Source organism: Berghia stephanieae, chromosome 5, assembly GCF_034508935.2.
Source record: "Berghia stephanieae isolate SIO BIC M18660-M18661 chromosome 5, UCSD_Bste_1.3, whole genome shotgun sequence".
Taxonomy (NCBI): domain Eukaryota; kingdom Metazoa; phylum Mollusca; class Gastropoda; order Nudibranchia; family Aeolidiidae; genus Berghia; species Berghia stephanieae.
The window spans coordinates 24,135,609-24,158,380 of record NC_088364.1 but is presented as its reverse complement, the minus strand read 5'-3'; the positions used below and the strand labels follow the sequence as shown (position 1 = coordinate 24,158,380).

The window sequence follows — 22,772 nt, the reverse complement described above, 5'->3', positions numbered from 1 at the left end:
AGATTGATATACTGGGAAAAACAATAGGGGAAAGAAACCTACTGGGTGAATACCTTTTACTCTCTGGGCGAAAGATACTGTCTCTCCCCGTCCCCCCCCCCCCACTGCCCCCCAAAAACTCACCACCTCAACCCCCCCCCCCCACCCCCCTATAGTTCCATCAATTTTGAACACATTGAGTAAATTATATTATCATTTAGCTGACGATATTTTCATTCTTTTGTTTGAAGTTTAAAATGTTAGGTTGTGTGACTGACTCCTGGCCTTTCGCTACTCAATTAATCGATCATATGCGGCTATGTGGTCTCGTGGTATGACACTTGCTTTCGGATCAGCAGGTCCTGGGTTCGAGCCTAACTCGGTGCATAGTTGAGTCCTTGGAAAAGGCTCTTTACTCACACTTTCACACATACTCAGGTGTAAAATGAGTACCTGGCCGATAACATCAGTGTCTCTGTCGGAAAAAAAAAAATTGTAATATCGCCTAATAGGCATCATGGCGTCATGTCTCGTTCTACATGTTACATGTTGCTGTTGGTCAGGGACCCTTGGATAAGAGCATTACCTCTATCCAACATGCTGCCCCGAGAGGTGACACCCATATAGGGAGCCATTGGGGTAGAATCCTGAAGTGTCATTCCTTCCATTTGATGTTGAAGACTTTCATGGGATGAAAAGTCTCTACTGAAGTATGAAGATTCTAACTCATCACAGTCTTTGTAAAGGATGCTGAGGATCTAAAAAATCATTAAAATTGATCAAATTTTTTTTTTTCAAACAAAACCAAAAATAGGACCTACAAGAACCTGTGCTGGAATCAATCCATAAGTAAAACATTGTTTGGTTGCGTGATTAATAATTGAGCAATAAATGATTAAGACAAAATAAGCTTTAATTGGAAACCACTGCAACTCAAAATGAAAAGTTCAATTATGTTATTTTGGACTGAAATATCTTCTAATTTATTTCTCTTTAAAAAAAAAAATAAATAGGGGGAGGGGGGAGGAAGAAAGTTTAGCAATTGATGAGTACTTCAAGGAAATGTGTTAAATTGTAGATCATATTAATCGTCATGTTGAAGATTAGATTATCATTTAAATCTAGGTAAAATGGCAAAATCTGACATGGTGATTTTTTTATTTTTTTAAATCCCAAATTTTGCAAAAAAGTTGCGATTAATTTTCCTAAAAACCCATAATTAGTTCATGAAAGAGAAAGGTATTGTTTGTTTTTAAGGGTTTCACAGTGCTTGCAACAAATGTAAGGTCATCACAGCGCCAGTAAAAAAGGAAGAAAATGAGATAATAAAAAAGAACTATTCTTGATTATCTTCCACGTTCTACACGCTATCAAATAAAAAGAAAAAAAAGTCATCATTTTAAAAAATTATTAATGTTGTATTTTTTTCATATTATTATTGTTTTTTTTTCTTTGCAAAATCTTGAAAATTTGTAAACAATTGCAAAAAAATTGCAGATTTTGAGGCTGCAATGCAAATCTACGATGCAAAAAACCGCCATGCCATATTAATGCTCGAATTCTAAAAACCATAAATAAAAGAAAAAATAAATAAAAGCAAAAGATAATTTACTTTCTCATTCCCATCTGCATAATCCATTGGTGTGTGGCCACGGCGATCACATTTGGATCCGTCCTCACATACTGAGATAGAGTCTGGGATTTCTTCATTTTCTATGTCAACATCTGCACCAGCTGACACGAGAAGTGCCACCATACCAACTCTCTGTCTGGCACATGCTATGTGCAAGGCTGTGTTACCATCAAAACATCTTGCATTCACATCACAACAATTCTGGATAATAATAAAAATAAACGTTTGTTTGAAATTGTGACAAAGTTATTCACAAAGATACAATGATATTTCATTTTCATGTACCAATGAAATCAAGTTCCTGAGACTATTTAGGTGGTTGCTTCTTCCTCTCAATATAACTGACTGACCCAGACTAAGCATTTCTGTCTATTTGCATATCTAAAAGAAAAGCAAAAAAAAAAGATGGTGCTTTCGTCATAATCTTTATTGTTTTTTAAGGGCTGGTTAGTGATAAATTCTAGTAGACAGTTTGTCTAATAAGCAGAACCTCTTTGAGTAATGATGAATGTCAATGTGAGATGTTAGAACATGTAAAGTTTGATTTCTCTATTGATTAGTTTGTACTTTATATGACTTCCTTTGGAATTGACCTATTGTGTCTCTATGAGGAATCTAATCCTTTGTAAAACAGTCTTTTTCGCCCTTGCTAATCAACCTTATCTTTTCATGTGGCAGTTAGTTTCACCAATAATAAATATTCATTTGTAAAATAGCCCATTACATTATTCTGTACTTTTTCATCTTCTCTTAATTTGGTTTTTATAGGATGGATCCCAAACTATGTAACTGGTATCCTGGGTTGGTTTAACACGAGTTTTCAAAAACATATTTTTTCTAGGTTTTGGAAAGCTTGATGTATTTCATTTGAGAAAGTATAGAATTGAATTTTCTTTCTTATATACACATTTATTTTGTTCTGCCCATTGAAATTTGCTTCACAGTAAACATGTTTGGTATCTTTCAAAGATTGGTCATGAATGATGTCATATGATTCTACTTGTTTGATTTTTTTTGTTGTTGTGATTTTCAAAACCTGATATCTATCTGATGAAATCACATTTTATTTTTCTTTCCTACAGAAATTTATCATGTTTAGTTTTCATTTTCTTATACAAGAAACTGTCCTCTGTAAATAATCTAAGCTTTGTTCCTGAATTTAGTTATTCACCAATGTCGTAAATGTAAATTAGAAAGAAAAAAAGCATTGATCCTAGAACTCTTTCTAAGGCATTCCTGGTCGCACTGGGTAATTAAGTTGACATCATTGTTTGGTTCTTGTAACAGTGACATCTTATTTACTAGAAATACTTCAAAGTTATTCTTATCTTATCTAGGAGTTTTTGGTGCATTTCCGTTTTTGCGTTACTTGAATGTAGATGACATTCAATGACTTATGAACTTTTTAAAATGTCTATCTGATTATATACAACACATCTATATACAAGGTAGCAGCGGTAAACCATTAATAAGGTAAGGTATAAACAGATTGCAATAGACTAGATAATAGTTAATCGAAAATATGACTGCCAATCAAGTTCCAATGCTATATTTGGATTAGGATAAGGACAACTGGCAAATGGCATTCCAAGAATGGAAGGATTTCATATCATTTCTTAATATCAACAACATAGATAAAACTATTAAATGGCATGATTTTCTTTCATCTGGGGTAAAAGGCAGAGAAATGTTCTGATCAACAAATCTATCCGTTGAGCAGAAACAAAACTCAACAGTGGTATGGGAAATAATTGAAAGTCATATGATTTAGAAACCCAAAAAATGGATAGAGTGGATCAAGCTTCAAGGATTCAAGCAAACTAAAGAAGAATTTGTTGATGCAATTGTCGTTTGATAACGCAATAAAACAGCAAGGTGTGGATTTGATTCAGCTGATATCCAGAATGACAAGTCAAATTCCAGGAATAGCGACAAAAAAATAATGAATGTGCAGACCAGATGATTGTCAAGAGTGATTGACATGCTGAAAAGCCATGAAGCAGCTATAAAACATTCAGACTGCAGCTAGGCAGTTGCGACACACAATGAAGATCCAAACACAAGCCAGCTGGACATTATCAAAGGACCAAGAAACAAGAGTAGATGCTCTAAGTGTGGCACTATGCATGAACCAAAAAAATGTCCAGCATTCAGAACAGAGTGCAAATTGTGTAGAAAACCAAACCATTGGGTGAAAGTTGGTCTAAAGTCATAGATAGTCTATGAACTATAATAAATATGGTAATAGAAAACCAAGACAATTTCCAGATATGAAAAAAAAAGGAGGCAAAGGACATGACTTACAAGAGAGTGACAGTAACTCATCTCTGTATATTGATAGTCTGACAAACAGGGCAGCACGGAATGACATTTTTACAAGGATAACCTTAAAAGTACCAAACAGGAAAACAACAATACATCTAGAGGTGAAAGTTAACACAGCCACCAATGCAAAAATAGTGACCACAAGATCACTACAGCGAATGTACCTGGAACGATTTTTTTAGGTCTTGGTGGAATTGTAAGAGTAAATAAAACAATACTGTCTGGCTTAGGAGGAGACAGAATCGACCAGCTTGGCACTATTACAGTTGAGTGTAAAGGGAAAAGTTTAGGCTTCAACGTTGTTGATTCCAGTAGCCCAAATATTTTAGGACTGAACTCAACCTTGTAAAAATCAAATGCACTGTGAAATCACAAGAGGGTGAAAATAGGTCTCTGGATTATCTGATTATCAGAATGTTTTGACAAAATAAACAAATTTAATGGTAGGTTCCACATTTTTTAAAAAGAAGATGCAACACCAGTCATTCACCCACCAAGAAAATGTCCCAGTTACCTCAAGGAGGAACTTCACAAAGAGCTGGAGAAGATGGAAAATTGGAGTGACAGAGAAGGCATATATATAGGCCAAAAGACTCTTGTCTTGTCACAACTCTCAACTCATCATTTGAGTGGTATTAATTAAAATGACTTCCCTTTGGTCTAGTCATATCCCAAGACATTTTCCAGCTCAAGATGGATCATATATTGGAAAAATGTCCTGGAACTATTAGGATATCAGATGATGTAAGCGGAGTAATTGATGAAGAACACGATACAAACTTAAACTCATGAAAGTTGTGAATAAAGCACCATATTATATCTCATCAACTGAACTCATTGTGGGATTCCACATTTTAAGACAAGCGTGACCCAGGGTCAACCAAAGGTTACCACTTTGCCTAAGTCACTGCTCAAACGATTTTTTCCTTCCTGTTTGGTAGGGTACAGATTTGTTTGTATGATAACTGAAAGGTACTCCATTTTATGTATCAGAAACAAGTGTTAAGTCTTGAGCTTTATGGTTGTAAAGAAACGATAGAGACTAATTAATCAATTTTAGAATCTTTGAATCAAGGAAATAAGGCAAGCAGATCACCCTCACTTATAAATTTTCACTAATTAAAGTGGTTGGACTTATATCTATGTTTAAAGTTAGCTTTGCTAAATAAGATGTATTCAATGCCTTCTCATGACCCTGCCAGATATCTAGAATCAAATTTCTATTTCATACAGAACAATCACTTGTAGGCACCCCCTTTTGTATTTGCATTCTTACAATATCTGATACTGTTCATAGCAATACATGTACACTTTGCCATTTTGGCACCACATATCAAAATTGAGTTATTTACAGTTTTAGAGACTTCAAACATCAAAATTTTAATACAAGTCATAACGTTAAAAAATGTTCAAAATTGCTTAATTTCATGACATATCCAAAGGTGTTAATCTCAAACCCATAAAAAAAAATCTTCCAATTCCAAAGTTAATCTCTCAGTAACATTGGTCATACATTTTTGCAAAGCTTAGATTATGCTTTGAAAATGAGATACAACATCAATATATAAGTTAACCAAATAATTTAAAGTTTTGACATCTGAAAAATACCACGGAGGCATAATTAAACTTCCTATTTCAACTTTAACTTTCTCAAACTGTTACATTCTGACACATAAAAGTTAACTCCTCCCACAGTTTTTAATTTAGAGCCTTGAAATTTAGAGAAATTATAGTCAAGGTAACTATCTAAAAAAAAAAAAAATTTTTGTTTGATATTTTGAAAAAAAAAAATTTGTTTAAAATTTTTGTTGTTGTGGAATGTTTCAACTTTTGTGCGTCTTTCACCTTCCTGGAGTTAAATATGAATAAAATGAAAACGGAGATCTGCATCCCAAAAAGCTTTTGTAATTTTTTAGATAATACAAAAATCTTTTACCACACATTTCTTTAATGCTAGTAGACCATTAGTTTTTGAGCCTTTGTCTTTTTGAAAATGGTAATAATTCAGGATGACTGCCAATCAATTTCAATTTCCACAGCGATGGGTGAATAGTTTTCATGTCTTGTACATTTTTTATCTTGTTCAATCACAAGTTATCAAAATGGAATTGGGTTGTATCATCATTATTATAAAAAATGAAAATTTTTATTTTTGCTACCACATATCCCCTTAAGTTATGTAATTTGTGTACAGTGACTTGCCCAAGACAAAACTGCAATTGTGTCCAATTTGTTTACTGATTATAATACTAACTCGGTCACCAATGCAAAACCACTTACATCCATGAGAAGATATCTTACTACAGCCAAGTCATCATTGTCAACAGCATGGTGAAGTGAAGTTTTCCCACTCTTTCCATCAGGCAAGTCCACATCAGCTTTTCCAAATACTAATCGCTGAAGCATTGAGACATTACTCGACATAGCTGCAATATGGACTGGAGAAAATCCTGTTTGTGAGGGGAAAAAATAAGATGGGATAAAATTAATAAAATCTGGACATCAAATTTTCAAGAAATATAGTTGAGAGTAAGAAGAATAATGCACAAGCTGAAGGAGAGACGTGGGAAATGCTGTTAATAATTCAAGTCACATCAGTGCCAAAAAGAACCTCCATCTCATTGCCCCCATCTCCTTGTACAGTTGTTCCTATGGATTTGAATTGGTTTGTCTCTGGCACATCCTCTTCTCCTATCTTTATTGGTGGTCTTGCTTTCTGTTGTACGATGCATGTATACTCTGTCTTCGATCTGCTTACTCTTAATCCCCTCCTTTCCAACACCCCTCTCCAACCCTCCAGTTCCTTTTCCACCTCAGCTTTTGTATCATTCAAAAAGTACTAAGTCAACTCTTACATTAAATGGCTCAGTTGAGCCAACAGCTGTCCTGGCCAAATGTCTTGTTTCCTTCGTACATATCTTGGATAACTTTCATTTATTTCTCTGTTACCCCCTTTGCTCTTAGACAGTACCACATTTCTTCTCTTGGTACCCTATCATATGCTTTCTCCAGGTCAATGAACACACAGTGTAATTCTCTTTGCTTTTCCCTATACATCTCTGCGGTCACTTTAAGAGCAAATATAGCATCCGTTGTACTTTTACCAGTAACAAATCCAAACTTCTTTACTTATGTCTACATCTTTTCTAATCCTCTTATCGATTACGCTCTTTCCCATATCTTCATTGTGTGGGTCATCAACTTGATGCCCCTATACTTGCCACATTCTTGAACATCTCCCTTATTTTTGTATATGAGGATCAACATACTTGTCCATTCTTCTGGCATTTTTTCATTCTGTATTAAGATGTCGTTGAATAACTGCGCCAGGAAATTTAACCCTTCATCTCCAAGTGATTTCCAGACATCTGCTGGTTTCTCATCTAGTCCAACTGCTTTCCCCCTTTTCATCTTGCACACTGCATCCCACACCTTGTTCTTGCTTATCTAATCTACTATCTTCTCTTTAGGTTGTATAACTGCACTTCTCTCCCTGTCATTCTCTTCATTCATGAGGTGTTCGTAATATATTTTCCATCATGCTCGAATCTCTTCCATCTTTGCCCAATACTCTTCCATTCTCATCTTTTATCATCTTAATCTTAATATATTGTATATCTCTCCCATTCTTGTCCCTCTGTTTCGCTATTCTGGACTTGCACTGAGCAATAAAAGACCGAGGCAGACTGAAATTATAAAGAAAAGAATATGTACAAACATCCAGGACAACAATCTTAAAATTACCCTCAAAGCCAACAAAAAGATATTCAATTTCCTCGACATAACTATCAACCTGAACAACAGCACCTACCTATACTATATATATATATATATATATATATATATATATATATATATATATATATATATATATATATATATATATATATAGAGAGAGAGAGAGAGAGAGAGAGAGAGAAAGAGAGAGAGAGAAAGAGAGAGAGAGGAGGGGGGTGCTAAGTCCCTATATCAAATGAATTTCTTGCTTTCAAATCTCAGACTGCAATATTTTGAGTTTCCATTTTAAAATGCTAAATAATAGGTCGAGTTGGATACTTCGAGAGCAGGCAAAGCATTCAATGTTTTTAAGGAGTGGAGATGCACACGTAGTCAAATAGAGGGAGTTGGGGGTGGAGGTGTGTGGGGGGGGGGGGTGGTAGAGACAGAAAGCTAAGAAAAAGAAAATTCTGACATTCAAAGTTATATAATCTTGATAAGAGATAAAATAGTTACCTTCGTAATTCAGGTAATTCAATTCAGGAAATGGGTTAAATTTGTTGGTACCAGGCCTCACATATTTAACCAAAGATTTTAAGCATTGCTCTGTTTCATTCATGACAGCAAGATGCGCTGGTGTGTTGCCATTACGATCAGCTAAAGAAGGATCAGCCCCTGCATGGAGTAGGAGTTCTACTATAGACTGCTGTCCTAAGATTGTGGCCAAGTGAAGGGGAGTCTGTAGATGTACAGGAGAGAGGCTAAGAGCTAAAATGTTTAATTGAATAAGAGCTTAACATTTATTTCCCTTTGCAACATATTGAGGCTACATAATGGACCCTGAATTTTGTCTATCACGTTATGTTTAAAGTTGCAAAATCATACTGAATCAGGATTTGAAGTTGAATGCATCAAGAAAGAACGTAAGAAATGAGTCGAGTATTACAAAGAATTACAAATATTTCCCTTTTCACATTCAGGTTTTGAAATATCCTATCAAATTCTTTCACCTATACTCACGACTCAGAGGTAAATCTTTCCAAAAAGGAAATAATTTCTGAAATGGTGTGTAATAAACAGTGCTAGATAAAGCAGAAAGAAAATACAAAAAAAAATAATAATAAAAACCTCCCAAAAAATAAGTTCTGCTTTCTTTAAGAGCAATAATTTCATCTTTTGAGCCATTCTTTTCTTTCTTTTATTAAGTTTCAAGCAACCGGTTCTGTGTCTGTATCACCAAATATCTTAGTTTTAACTTTGTTCACACAGCAGTCCCTAGGTAGCGATTCCAGCATTTTTGACAAGTTTGTTTGACAGGTGTTATCATTGCAAACGAATCCAGCTCCAACCCAGCTGCCCATCTCTGGATGATTTATACTTTTGATGACATCTATCATGGTGTATTGATCAAAATAATACCATATTCATAGTCCAGGATTACACATACTTGCAGTATTTTCAAGTTCCTCACGATGACAACACATTGCTCCATTGCATGATTTATAAATATGATTTGATTATTCCAGTTGTTGATATCTTGGATCTCCAGATGTGGATCTGATGTATTTTTTATAATTCAGGGCATAACTAGAATATGACGAAGTTTTCCTTGTGAGAAAGGACATCATCTAATACTTGGTTTCATTAAACTTCATTCCCCAGGAGTTAGCCAGATTTGTAGTGACGACAGAACATTCTGTAAAATTCTGTTGTCATGTGAATAATAAAATAATTTCAGTTACTTGGCAAATCATTTATATGACACAGGATCATGAGAGAGCCAAGAATAGTCCCATGCGCAACCACTGATAGACTTAACAAGTTCTCAATGTTTCACCTTCAACTGAAACTTGTTTTTGCTATTGAGATAAGCATTCCAATATGTTGCCTCGAAAAAGGAGGTATGGTCAATTGAGATCAGGTCAGGAGATTAAGGCCATTCATCTAAGACTTATTACTGGATAATACTATTTATGCAGCCATCATCAAAGCTAAGACAATGCTCTTTGTTATTTTTTTTAAGTGATAAAAAGCTTTTGTTCAAATAACATAAGTTATGAAACAATGTATTGTGTCATTGTGCAATTTACTATTTTTTATATAATCTCACAAATTTTAAATACTTGTATTAAAATTTTGATAAAGCCTTATCAATTATACAGTGCAACATGCATTCGTTGAACACATGTTCAACAAATTCACAGGTTGAACAAACAAGGACAGAATTCCTAAACCATATCCTTCATTGTCTTAGTAAAATTTTCACGACATCCACAGAATGTGTCACAGTTTCAACTAAATAAACTGATTCACTTCCTCACCCCACACGTCCCACAAAGAGAGAGAGAGAGAGAGAGAGAGAGAGAGAGAGAGAGAGAGAGAGAGAGAGAGAGACAGAGACAGAGAGAGAGAGAGAGTAAGAGAGAAATAGAAAAGGAGTATTAATGCTGCACACTTAAGTAAAATACACACCAGGTCAGAGGAGCACAGCCAGTTGCATTATGTTGTAGCCTTCGTGAACCTCTCCCTTCTTCCCATGAACCCCAAATCCTCTCATGTCATTCTGCGTGCTGTGTTGTATTCCGTAGTGGTGTGTGTTTTGTGAACTAACAGAGAATGATATTCACCATTTTGACAACAAAAAGGCATGGGTGACGTCATCAATCTACCAGGCCTGACAAACCTTTAGATGATAATGTATATCTTTTGTCGAAACACAGATTCAACAAACTTTTCAAGCTGTCCAGTGTTGTTCGACATGAGTGTTGCACTGTATAATTGTTTAACTTGTTTGTGCACTTTTTTTTGGAGATGTGTTGGATATCATAGCCACAAGTGATTAAAGTTATGACAATTTTTATTTTGGCCATCAACCCTTATATTGGATCAATGTTTAGAAAATGCATCCTGCAGGGAAAAAGATTAATACAATTTTATACTTTAGTAGATGAGACACATTTCAAAGTTATGACATGTCATAGACTGTGAGAAGTGAATTTGTTCCCTGTCTTATTTTGGGGTTTGCTTTTTTCATGAATGCAGACTTATGGATTTTTACTTGACTTCACTTAAGTTGCAGTTTGTCACAAATAAGATTTTTTTTTATTGTTCATCACTTATCAGAGTTCTGTCCCTCCAGGAAAATGCCTTATTATGCCACAAAAGCACCAGAGAAATCATGCCACAAATTATGCCCCCCCCCCCCCTCCCCTCCAAAGAAAATACAAAAAGTTTGTTGTTTAAAAAAAAAAAAAACCCCAAAAAAAACCCACAAATTTATTAGCACCAGGAATTTAAAAAAAAATTAGTTTCATAATCAGAAAATGTGCAAAATATTTTAAATGAAAGATTCATCTGTTGAGTTAACGAAGTAGAGGTATGGCAAAGGATGTCCTCACTGCCTCTTACAATAATTGTTGCGATCATGTTCAGGAATACATGAACCTCCGGTACTGGCAATGAGGTCATGTTTCTCACGTCCATAATGTAAAATGTCATCAATCTCTTCAAGGGTCAAAGATTGTATCTCTTTCAGAAATTGAATGCATAACTGTCCCTCACTAATGGTGTATTTTTTTACTTTGTCTGCCATGGCAGAACAGGTCCACGAAAGGCTTTCTTTCAAAATTCAATACAAGGTTACACATTTTGCAGAACAACTTATTCACCTAAATGTGCATCCAGACCTTATACTCAAAATGCTGTTGATGTGCAGTAACAGGTTTTGGAATTCTTGTTGAAATTGAATGCATAACTGTCCCTCACTAATGGTGTATTTTTTTACTTTGTCTGCCATGGTAGATATAGGCTGACAGAACAGGTCCACGAAAGGCTTTCTTTCAAAATTCAATACAAGGTTACACATTTTGCAGAACAACTTATTCACCTAAATGTGCATCCAGACCTTATACTCAAAATGCTGTAATGACAAGGCTATCCATTATTTCAGATTACTAGGTCTTGCTGAACGTGGGCAACACGAAAAAGTGCAAGCAATATAGAAAGGGAAAACAAATTTTGAACGGATCTAGTGCAAACAAAATGATTTCACCAAAAAAAAAAAAAATCAAGGGAGAAATTTTGCAATGTACCTGTATCTGATTACTCACATCCCAAATATATGAATCCAATAAAAATAGCAGTATTATGGTAAAAGAATGTTTTCGATACTGCAGTTGTATATTAATTGACACAATGCATCCCTCTCATCAACAAATCATATGCCAGGTGATGAAAAACAAAAAGCCAAAATTCCCATTTTTTAAAAGGAGTTGATGAAATCTGCGGTGAAGACATGAGAAATGCAAAATTTATGCCAACCCATATATACTGATGAAGTGACATTTTCCTGAAGTTATAGACATTGCAAATTATTTAGTTTTACTGAAAAAGATTTGCATTTTCTTTTTAACAAATAAACTAAAAAACCAAAAACAGATTACAGTCATGTCAAATCAGAGAGGCTTTGATATCAAAAGTAATCTTTGCAGTTCTTGCCCTTGGCAGAAAATACTATAACTGAAAATTTGCCCCGACATTAAAATTCTAAGTGTAAAAAGGTGACCTCTTATAAGCAATTAAAAAAGTGCTTGCAGCAAAACAAGAGCAAATAATTGTACTCCCTTTGTGTGGCAAATGATAATTACATACCTGCCTCATCAGATTGTAAGAGTCTACATGTTTCTTGAATTTGGGGAGGGTGCTCATGATCTTCACCAAGCTTTTGATGGCAGACATCTGGGAGTTGATGATAGCCAAATGAAGAGGTCTGGACAATAAAAGAAATAAGTAATTTGAATATCCTTTATTTTCCTTTACTGAAAATTCAAGTCTTTATTTAATTTAACTTTTTTTTTTTAATCCAAGCAACATCAAAACTGACTCCTCTGTCTTCAGGTTTGTTTGTATTATGGCTGTGTTGGGTATATTAAGATTGTGAAATAAAAAAAAAACATTCTGTCCATGGCATTTTAAAAATTGGTGATTTTTCATCCGCAATGTCTTTAACTTTTTAACATTTTAAATTCAGAGTGAAAAAATAATGTTCAACCCATACAAAATATTTCATTCGTCTGCATCGAATATTTTTTTTACTTTGTTTTCTTAAGAGTGCTGATATCTTCATGAATTGGGTTTGAGATATACTATGTCTATATAAGTGGCTAAGGAAAAAAGTATGGTGTCAGTACCAAGTATGAGATGCAATAATCTTTATTTTAACTAAAAACTACAAACATCTCAACGATGATGCTATATGAGACTCAGCTTACTTTTACTCAATATTGCTTCAGAATTTTTAGATTCAATTTTTGATAGTTGGTCAACTTGATAATTTTGAATAGTGTCGGCAGTCACAGTCATTCAACTGTTGCAGCACAAGCCTGGTTCAAACCTATGATGAATTGATTTTTTTCAATACCTTGCATCTATTCAACAGTGATGTAGGTCAAAGTTGTATTTGGCAGAAAGATCTACAACAACAGACCAGCATCCTTTTCAGATGTAAGTTATTTAAACTTCATAGACTGAAGTTGACCCAAAATCTGTAGCTCTATTTGTCTGCCTTATTAAAAATAACTTACAAGGATTGACATGTAATACATATCTGTAATTGTAATCAAGGCCAATTTCAAATAAATTTTCTTGACATTGGTTGGGTCTACTTACCACCCATTAATTCAATAATAGACATTTGCATATATTTTTATTCACAAAATATCTATAAACAATGAAAACGCCAAATATTGTTAAAGCACTCTCCGTGAAATGTATCTTCAACTTATCATTATCATGTATTATAACAAAAACATCCCAATGAGACCCGAAAAAATATTGAGTGCAGCCAACCTATAATGACATCTGTTACAGTGAAATCCACTTCATAGCAACATAGAGTCCAAGTCCCATATCAAGATTGTCAAAAGACTGAAACTTTTCATATCACAGCAGCCCCCTATATTGACGCACTAAATAAAAAATAGTGGACACTCCGAACCCGTCAATTATAAACTCCTACACAATTAAGACCCCAATATAGATCAGCAGAAAAAAATCAAGATCATGCTATCATAACAAAAATTGGACAAAATTTCTGAAACTAATTGACACCAAACCACAACAGACTTCACAAAAATACTTCGTAGAAACAACAACAAAGTCAGCTATTCTTGCATGAATAACATCGAGAATATAACAAAAGCACATACCAGATGCAATCAACAAACCACCACACCAAGAAAGCAATGCAATTGCAGAAATAAAGGCCAATGCCTCTATGTGGTAAATGCCTCAAACCGAGCATAATATACAAACCAACTGTCATAGACGCTAACACACACAAGTAGAAGAATTATATCTAACTCACAGAGGGTCATTTCAAAACCTGGTATAACCAATACACCTCCACCTTCAAACACAACAGAAAAAAAAAACATCAACACTAAGCGAGCACATCTGGAAATTGAAAGACACCAACACCAGCCAAAACATGGGAATTCACCTCGAAACAAAAATGCTACCCAGTCAAAAAAAATTGTTAATGCAACCTGTGCATAGAGGAAAAATTCCACATAGTTCAGAACCCATATCAAGCAATACTTAATGGGAAAAAAAGGAAATGTTCCAAAGATGGTACAAGCCCAAATGGAATTCTGTATTTTTCAGCGATGGAAGTCGCTTCACCCTTTCAAATTGAAATCACGAGAAAGGATATGGAGATTTTTAAATCAGCGATTCGACAACAGAAATATTTCTGAAATCGAGCAATTTGGAGGAGGTAGCATTATGGTATGGGGTGGCATCAGCACTCAAACAAAACTCTCATCGTTATTCCTGGAAATTTGAATGGAGAAAGATATCGAAATTAAATCCTGGAGTCGTATGTCATTCCAACAATGAAAAGAACTGAGGGCATCTCAAGTCTTTCAATAGGATAATAATCTCATTCAGTCAATGAGATCTCGACTTGCCCACATTGTAAAATCAAAAGGTGGACACACACGATATTAGCATCAAAAGGTGAAGTATAGTCCTCCCTATTGCATATCTTTTTAGATTTGAAATAACAGGTATATAAACTGAGCAAATATATCATGTTGTATATCATTGGATTCAGAAATGATCTTTCTGTCTAACAGTTCTACTCTTCAGTTTTTTAGCTGATTCTGCATCGAGTTATTAAGTTTTAACGAGCGCTGCACTTGAGCTGTTGCTCAGTATAGATAGAATGCGCTTGGCCAAGGAGTTCACAACATTGCCATCCGGAAGTATAACGGACCAACACACAAACTCTGTGTAACCATGAACTTTTATAGTCTGGTTAATACAGTTTAGTGAGAACAACTCACAAACACGGATGGCAAAAACAATAACAAAGACCTGAGTGACGTCATCTGCATACTATCTATATATAACATACCTTTGACAAATTTGGCTTTGACCTTTTTAAGAGATTTTGTTTTAATATAGCTTTGTACGATTTTTAAAAAGTCTTATCATTGATAATTAAAACATATGGTTTGTTTTCCACAATTGGTGCAATTTCATACTTAATCTCACAAGTTAAGATTTCTTTCCATTACCTTGAATTTGGTATATCCACTAGATATGTCGTCTCATTTTTTATATATAATGTCTGAGGACAAATATTCCCCTCAAAGTGGCTAGACATTTTAGGCAAGGATACACATAGCTTTGCTCTACCAACATGAAAACAGCTGATACATTTTCCAAAAGGTCTGCTAATTTATATAATGCTAAGTTAGTATCGTACATAACTAATTTAAAAATTCATTTTAAAGGTCTAATGAAAAAATATGAAAAATCTATCAAATTCATCTCCAAGGATATGAAAAGAAAAATTATTTCTTCAATCTATACAGGTCGGATTTGATTTTACTTTAATCCTGATTATATCTTGTCTATTGTCAGCAAGACAGCATTAGTAGCAATGCAACAATTGCTTAAATAAATCTAGTATTATATTGATGTTACAGCTTTCTTGTTGAAATCAGATCTGCAAATACAACAGACAAAAAATGATAATGGGACATATTATGATTTGCAAAATAATTCAGTCTTGCCATTAAGCAGAGACTCCATTCCAAAATTTCGAAAAAGGAGGAAATAGTGCATGACGAGTAACATTTCAACTATATCGGTCAACACTGATGTTCTTAATTTCATGACACCATCATTTTAGCTTATATTTAATTAATGGTTATTTAAGTTACTCTAAAATATTCATCACTTGAGACATGAAATCAAATTTATTACCTCTAATGGCAGGTCAACAAGCTTAAGGGATGGAGAATGAAGAAGCGGAGGATTTTGTGAGCTTTATCAAATGTAGCAGAATTCCATTATATAGCGAAAGAATGGGGTCTCTGATTAAGGGATTAAAAGTCGTATCTTTTACTTACAAATCACCATTGTTATTGTTCAATGTCATTAGGTGTCTCTGAACAAGCAGCAGATGCAAAATGTCTCCAGTCTCTGCATAATCCCTCAATGCTACTAATGTTCTCTCTGCAACATTTTCTGTAATTCGTTTTAGTGTACCTGAAATATCTGAGCTCAAAGTAAGACTTTCAGTAGACTTTTGAGTAGTCTGAACAAAGGATTTTTCTGTTGGATTAATTAGTTTTATCTTTGGTGCAACTTCTGAAGTTTCTGAAAAACCCTCATCACTTTTTCCTGTGGTATAATCCCTTTTTGTATCAACCTCTAAATTGCCATCAACAATGGAGGAAGATTTCACTGACTTTTTTTCATTTGTTTCAGTCTTGTATTTAGATCCCGAAATGGAGGAAGAAGATGATAAAACATCTAGGGAACTCAGCGATTCTTTCTTGTCTTTCTTTTCGTCAATTGAAAACAGCGATTTATGAGAGTGAGTGTCCACACCAGAATCAAACTTTATTTCCCTTTGGCTGTCAAATACATCATCTGTTTCCAGAACAGGTGGAGAAGAGAGGATATTTTTTTCTGATGAAGTTGTTGGTGGCAATGGAGACTGGGTATGAAGATGAGAAGAAGGGTATTTTCATTAATCAAACAAAAATGAAAATAATAATAATATTAATGAAAATAATAATAATATTAATAATAATAATAGTAATAATAATAATAATAATAATAATAATAATAATAATAATAATAATAATAATAATAATAATAATAATAACAACAAATAATAACAATAACATAATAATAATAATAAATAATAATAAAATAATAATAAATAAAATAATAATAATAATAATAATAATAATAATATTAATTTTTGGATCACAGAATTTGAACGCTTTACTTTTAGTTTTAGCTGGCATTTTGTGATGTCTGAGTGGAATTTTTGAGGTGACATAAGACTAGATGCATGGATAGACTGCTCCTGTTCTCTGATTGAACTAGGTCCGTCCTTGCCTTACATTTTACTTTCATTTTCAGGGACCAAAGACTGATTACCTAAGACTGACGTAAAATTGGTGCTAATCGGTAAATTCTTGTCAATTTAGCATAATTTTACATAACTGCAAGTTGTTTCTTTATCAACCAACCAAGCATTTGCACTTTTTTCTGTCACTCTTCCATTGGCGAATTCTCAGCTCAAACAGACCATACAGTCAGTTGCCATTATAAATAGTAAAATTTAGAAGATAATGAGAGTAGTGGGTTATAACACAAAGTGAATTATTACATTATTACAAGGTGGGTTATTAGTCAAAGACCACTGCAATATATATATAGCATTACATTAGGAATTGAAAAGTTGTCATCTCGGGAACAGACTGACACGGGATCTGCATCCACTTGTATCTCCCCTGAAGAAGAGCTTGCCAACCAAAGATCTCCACAGGGGAAACCTTGGTGATCCACTATGTTTGGAGTTCCATAGGATAGGATTTCTGGATTTGACAAAGGAGACGGGGAAATTTTAAGTTATAAAATAGTATATTGAGGCCGTCAAACTCTAACCATGGATGGTAAAATTATTTTTGGCTTATATTAGAGCCAAACTTCTCCCTTACCCTTATGACCTATAGAGATAACCAGAATCTCCTTATTTGGCTGGAATATGTTTGAACACACTTGTTAAGTGGTATTGCAGAAGCTGGACTAATTTTTAAAAAATCAAAATCCCCTCTCTCCCATGTAGGCAGATGCCCTATATATGTAATATTAAGACATACCGTGCAGCATGGAAATCTCGAAATCACGGAAATCTGAAACACGTCTCATATCCCCTTTTTATTAGCTCTATCTTTATAGTATTGGCAACACTAAAATCTTTAATAAGCTGGATATTCATTGGTACATTCAAGGATAAACTTCTTTTGCCTTTTGTTTGTATTGACCAGAAGCAAAAGATGTCATCGCTCTCCCTTGGGTATTAAGCATTACGCGTGCATATGTTTGTGTGAGCATGTGTGGGGGGAGAGGGGATATGAAGCATATGTGACTAGTGACTAACACATAATCTACCAAGTACAACCAAGTACAGTTATGTAAAATCAAACAAGCTATTAGGGGTGGGAAAGTTGGGTTAAGATGATGATTATATATATAAAATATATATATATATATATATATATATATATATATATATATATATATATATATATATATATATATATATATATACACACATAAAGAGAGGGAGGGAGGGAGGGAGGGAGGGAGGGAGGGAGAGAGAGAGAGAGAGAGAGAGAGAGAGAGAGAGAGAGAGAAGAGAGAGAGAGAGAGAGAGAGAGAGAGAGAGAGAGAGAGAGAGAGAAAAGAGAGAGAGAGAAGGAGAGAGTGAAGAGAGAGAGAGAGGGGGAGGGGGGGGGGGGGAATCATTATAATGGGTCCTTACCGAAACTACCTACATTTACTCATTTTCATTCTTCAAATATTCTTTGTAAAATACTCAACATGAAAATCTTGAAAACACAGTAATCTTCAACAAAGATCTGAACAAATGTGTATGAAATGAAAGGTGCCAGTAAGAAAGACCCCCCCCCCCCCCCCAAAAAAAAAAATCAGTCATTCTCAACTAGGGATCGAACCTCAGACCTTCTGATTACCAGTCAGACATGCTACCGTTACACCACAGAGGCTCCCGATAGTTGGGACAATTTTAATACCCATATTCTTCACAAGGGCGCACTGTGAACCCTCAAGTGCATCAAACAACACAAACATTGAACACGAGAGGACAAGGACGAAGACATTTGAGATGCTCAAATGTTCAATGTTTGTGTTATGTGATGCACGCGAGGGTTCAAACTTGAGAAGAATATAGGAATTAAAATTGTCCCAACTATCAGGAGCCTCTGCGGTATACTGGTAGCACATCTAGCTGGTAATCAGAATGTCTGAGGTTCGATTCCCAGTCAAGGAGGACTGATTTTTGGGGATTTTTTTGGTTATATTTTTCTTTCTTGCTTTTGTCTGGTACTGTTTCATACACACTTGTTCATATCTATATCTTACACCGGTGCCTGCTCCCTAATTTCTTAATCTCCAACAAATAGGCTCGGCCCCAATTTGTAGCAGATTTCCATGCTGCACTGCATATATTGATATATGTGTGGTGGTCTCAGAAAAGGTGTCGGATGTCTTTCACAGTATTTTTTTCCAAATCTGAATCTCATTCATTTCATTAGTTTGATCTTCAGTAAAATACTGGGTTCGCTTACATAACTTTAAACTGCAAAACCTATGATGACACAAAAGTCTAGGTTTACGTCATGATGTGATAATATTATGATAATATTATTAAGACCATTCATCTCTTTTCAAAGTACTTTAATTTCTATTTATAGCTCTGTCATCATAGCTTTAAACTACATCCATCGCCTATTTATGTAAACTTTTTTTTTTTGTAGCGTGGATTTGTGAGGTCATTTGTCACCATAAGATAGGAGGTGAGGGGGCTGGGCATAGTATAGACAACAGACAACAATGACAGTTGTAAGGAGAGACAGCGATATCCTTTTTTTTTGGGATTGACAACTATGCTTTGAGACCAATATGTTTGGTGAGAACTTATTGTCTCTCATCATGGCTAATCTCTTTAACTATTACAAATGTTGAGAACAAAAGAGTGAAAGTTAATCAAATCTGAATAAGATGCCGGCTTGCATCAAAGCTGCTTTTGCTTGTCAAAATTTATACAGGGCTGCCATATGGTTTTTGTTTCACTCAAATTGCTCAGTCTGCAGTGGACTAAGAACAATTTTTCAATAACTGATTTTAGTTTGCCATTTATGTGTAAAATGTTGCGATAGTGGACAGGAAACTCAATTTCGGTTAATTGCAACTTCAGTTAATCATAACATTTTCACTGATCCCAAGGTGTTGCGATTATCCAGAATGGACTGTATTCGCTATCAGCGAATAAGCTATATTGTACTTATAATTTTTTCAAGCCTTATATTCACATAGCAGCAAACAGGAATGCATAAACTTCTCACATTGCAGGTATTAGGTACTCAATAATAACGATTCCACAATGGGGTAACTAAGTTACCCCCCGACGTACGAATCAGTATATGTGGGGGTTTTTTCTCTTTGGAAAGTGGGGGCATAAAGTTACCCCCATTTGTAAAAAAAGTGACATGTTGTGAAATTGCCAATGGTCACTATATTATGAATTTTTTTGTAACCATTTGAGCAGAAACCTTTGTAAAAGTGAATTTTTGAGAATTACTGACAATTTCGGAGAAAAATTTGAATTATAGGTTTTCTTAAAATAAAAAAAACATCAAGGCCCGGGGAAACAAAGTTACCCCCGACTTACGAAGAGGGTTAAAAAAAAGAAAAGAAAAGAAAAATAAGAGACAGATGACAGGAATGGAAATACAGTACGTGCCTTCACGATGTTGCATGGCCTATTGACTTTTCAACTAACAACAACCATCGACTGACTTTTTATTTCACTTTTTACTTAAGAGAAAAATATTATCAAATCGTTCATAATATTTATTTTGTTATTCATGTATTAAATTTGAGCAGAGAATCATGATGTTAAAACTAAATGACCACAAAATGTAATTAATTTGGGAATGCTTCAGATTAGCATAAAATAGATGGGCTTGATTATACTTTGAAAGTTTGTCCACTACTCAAAGCGTATCCCTAATCATCCTTTGAATGTATCAGAATATAAGAGAAATAAAGACAATTCCAATATCTGATGGCACTTGCAATTTCATACTGTTTGTCAAGAATATATCTACAAGCTGTTCTCATTTCCTTCATCAAGCAATACCTTCCCCTATGTCACAGCAAACCTGATTTATTAGCACAACTCTATTATACTTTCTGACAGATCTTTTAAAGACCCAACAACCTAATCAAGAGGGGCCTGAAAAAATCATGGATTTAAACTTGATTTGTTTTGTCAAGTGTCTGCAAAGGTATTACTTATCTGATCCTCTTTTACAAATAAACTATGGGAAATGCATTAGTTTCACCAGTCTTTTGATTATGCTTTTTTAAAGGATACAAAATTGATTAAATGTTTTGAAACAAAAACAGAACTTATAATATATTTTAAATATATCTCACTCTCTTCAACTGGTCGAGGAAGTAAATTAAATGGTTGAGTGCTTTCCATTGGAGTGGAATTTGGAAGAATATTCCTTTGCTGACTGATATCTGTGGGATGATAATTGGACATACCTTCATAATTAGAACATCCTTTAGATGCTGAATGCATGTGAGGAGGGCAATGTGGAGATGGGGGAGAGGAAGAAAGTGTTAGAGAAATTGTGAGAAAAATGGAGAGAGAGCATTTATGGAACAGTGATTGAGAGTGAACGAGGATATCAGCAGTCATGACATGGATGAAAAGTAATAGGAATGAATCTCATGAACCTTTCTGATTATTATAAGTATAACAAAAACAGTCAAGTGACTGAAGTAGTAATAAACTTGAGCTTTTATACAGCGCTATATCCACTAAATGTGCTCAAAGTGCTTTACAAAGGTTCCCTGACCAACAGCAGCATGTAGCATAAAGAACGAGACATGACACCTGTTAGACGATATTACAATTTTTTCCAAAAGAAACAACACTGTTAATGGTCAGGTACTCATTTTACACCCAAGTACGGTGAGAAAATGTGAGTAGCAGAGTGAGGTTCGAATCCAGGACCTTCCAATCCAATAGCGAGTGACCATATAGCTGCACAGAAACATATTATATAGCATTGGATGGCAAAAATTATGTATCAGATATTCATGATCTAATTTGTAAAGGGAGAGAGAGAGAGTGAAATAGGAACAGTGAGAGATAGAGAATTAGAAAATTGTTTTCTCATTTACAACAGCACTGCAATTGGAAAGTTGATTTTTACTGTAGTACTGCAATTAGACCATTGTGCATTATATGCAGAAGTAACTTCAGTTCAACCGTTGTTATTTGAAGTAGTAGAATAGATTGTAAATCAAAGGCTTCTGTCACAAACCAATCAACTCAGCAAAACCCAACTATGCAGTAGATTTTTAAAAAACTATTGACAATGGTCAAATAGACATGAATGGTATTGTCACATGTCAAAATAATGCATTTTAACAAATATTTACATACATGATGTGTTATTGGTTGAAAGGTAATCTTTGCCTAAATAGAGTATTCTTAAATAGTTTGGGACCGAATCCATCAAATACAAATGTACTTTTGGCTCAATAAAATTGAATATACAACACAAAAAATGTTTCACTTTGCCTAATTCCGTTTCACTTTGCCTAATTCCGGGGACTGACACACGATGACAAATATAATGTAATGGAAACTTTATAAATACATAAAACAAACTTTGTGTTGACCGTTCAGTGTAAAAAACCCCAACAAATTCAGAGATTAGAAAAGTACTATGGTCATTTAAGGACGGAAAAGCACCAGGACCAGACAACATAACTGCTGAGGAATTTAAAAGCAGATATTGATACTTCAGTCGAAATGCCTCATGAAGCATTCACTAAAATATGGGAAGAGAATGAAATTTCAAAGGACTCGACAGAACGAATTATTGTAAAAATGCACGAAACAAAACAAAACATTAATAAGTGATCTAACCAGCTGTAACAATTTCAGACGCATCATATTATCATTTTTATAAATCCCAGG

The 22,772-nt window shown here is 34.5% G+C and overlaps 1 protein-coding gene across 2 annotated transcripts in view; it reads right to left on the bottom strand.

The window, feature by feature from the left end:
• LOC144972629 (nuclear factor NF-kappa-B p105 subunit-like) overlaps positions 1–22,772 on the bottom strand; it is a 105,805-nt gene that overhangs the window by 5,791 nt on the left and 77,242 nt on the right. For both annotated transcript variants that reach the window (XM_078914084.1, XM_078914085.1), the window contains exons 11-18: positions 21,209–21,298; positions 17,408–17,559; positions 16,075–16,667; positions 12,305–12,422; positions 8,171–8,393; positions 6,218–6,387; positions 1,592–1,813; positions 566–737 (exon numbers count right to left, since the gene is read on the bottom strand). In XM_078914084.1, coding sequence (XP_078770210.1) covers positions 566–737; positions 1,592–1,813; positions 6,218–6,387; positions 8,171–8,393; positions 12,305–12,422; positions 16,075–16,667; positions 17,408–17,559; positions 21,209–21,298 — 1,740 coding nt within the window. The remainder of the gene's footprint in view (positions 1–565; positions 738–1,591; positions 1,814–6,217; positions 6,388–8,170; positions 8,394–12,304; positions 12,423–16,074; positions 16,668–17,407; positions 17,560–21,208; positions 21,299–22,772) is intronic.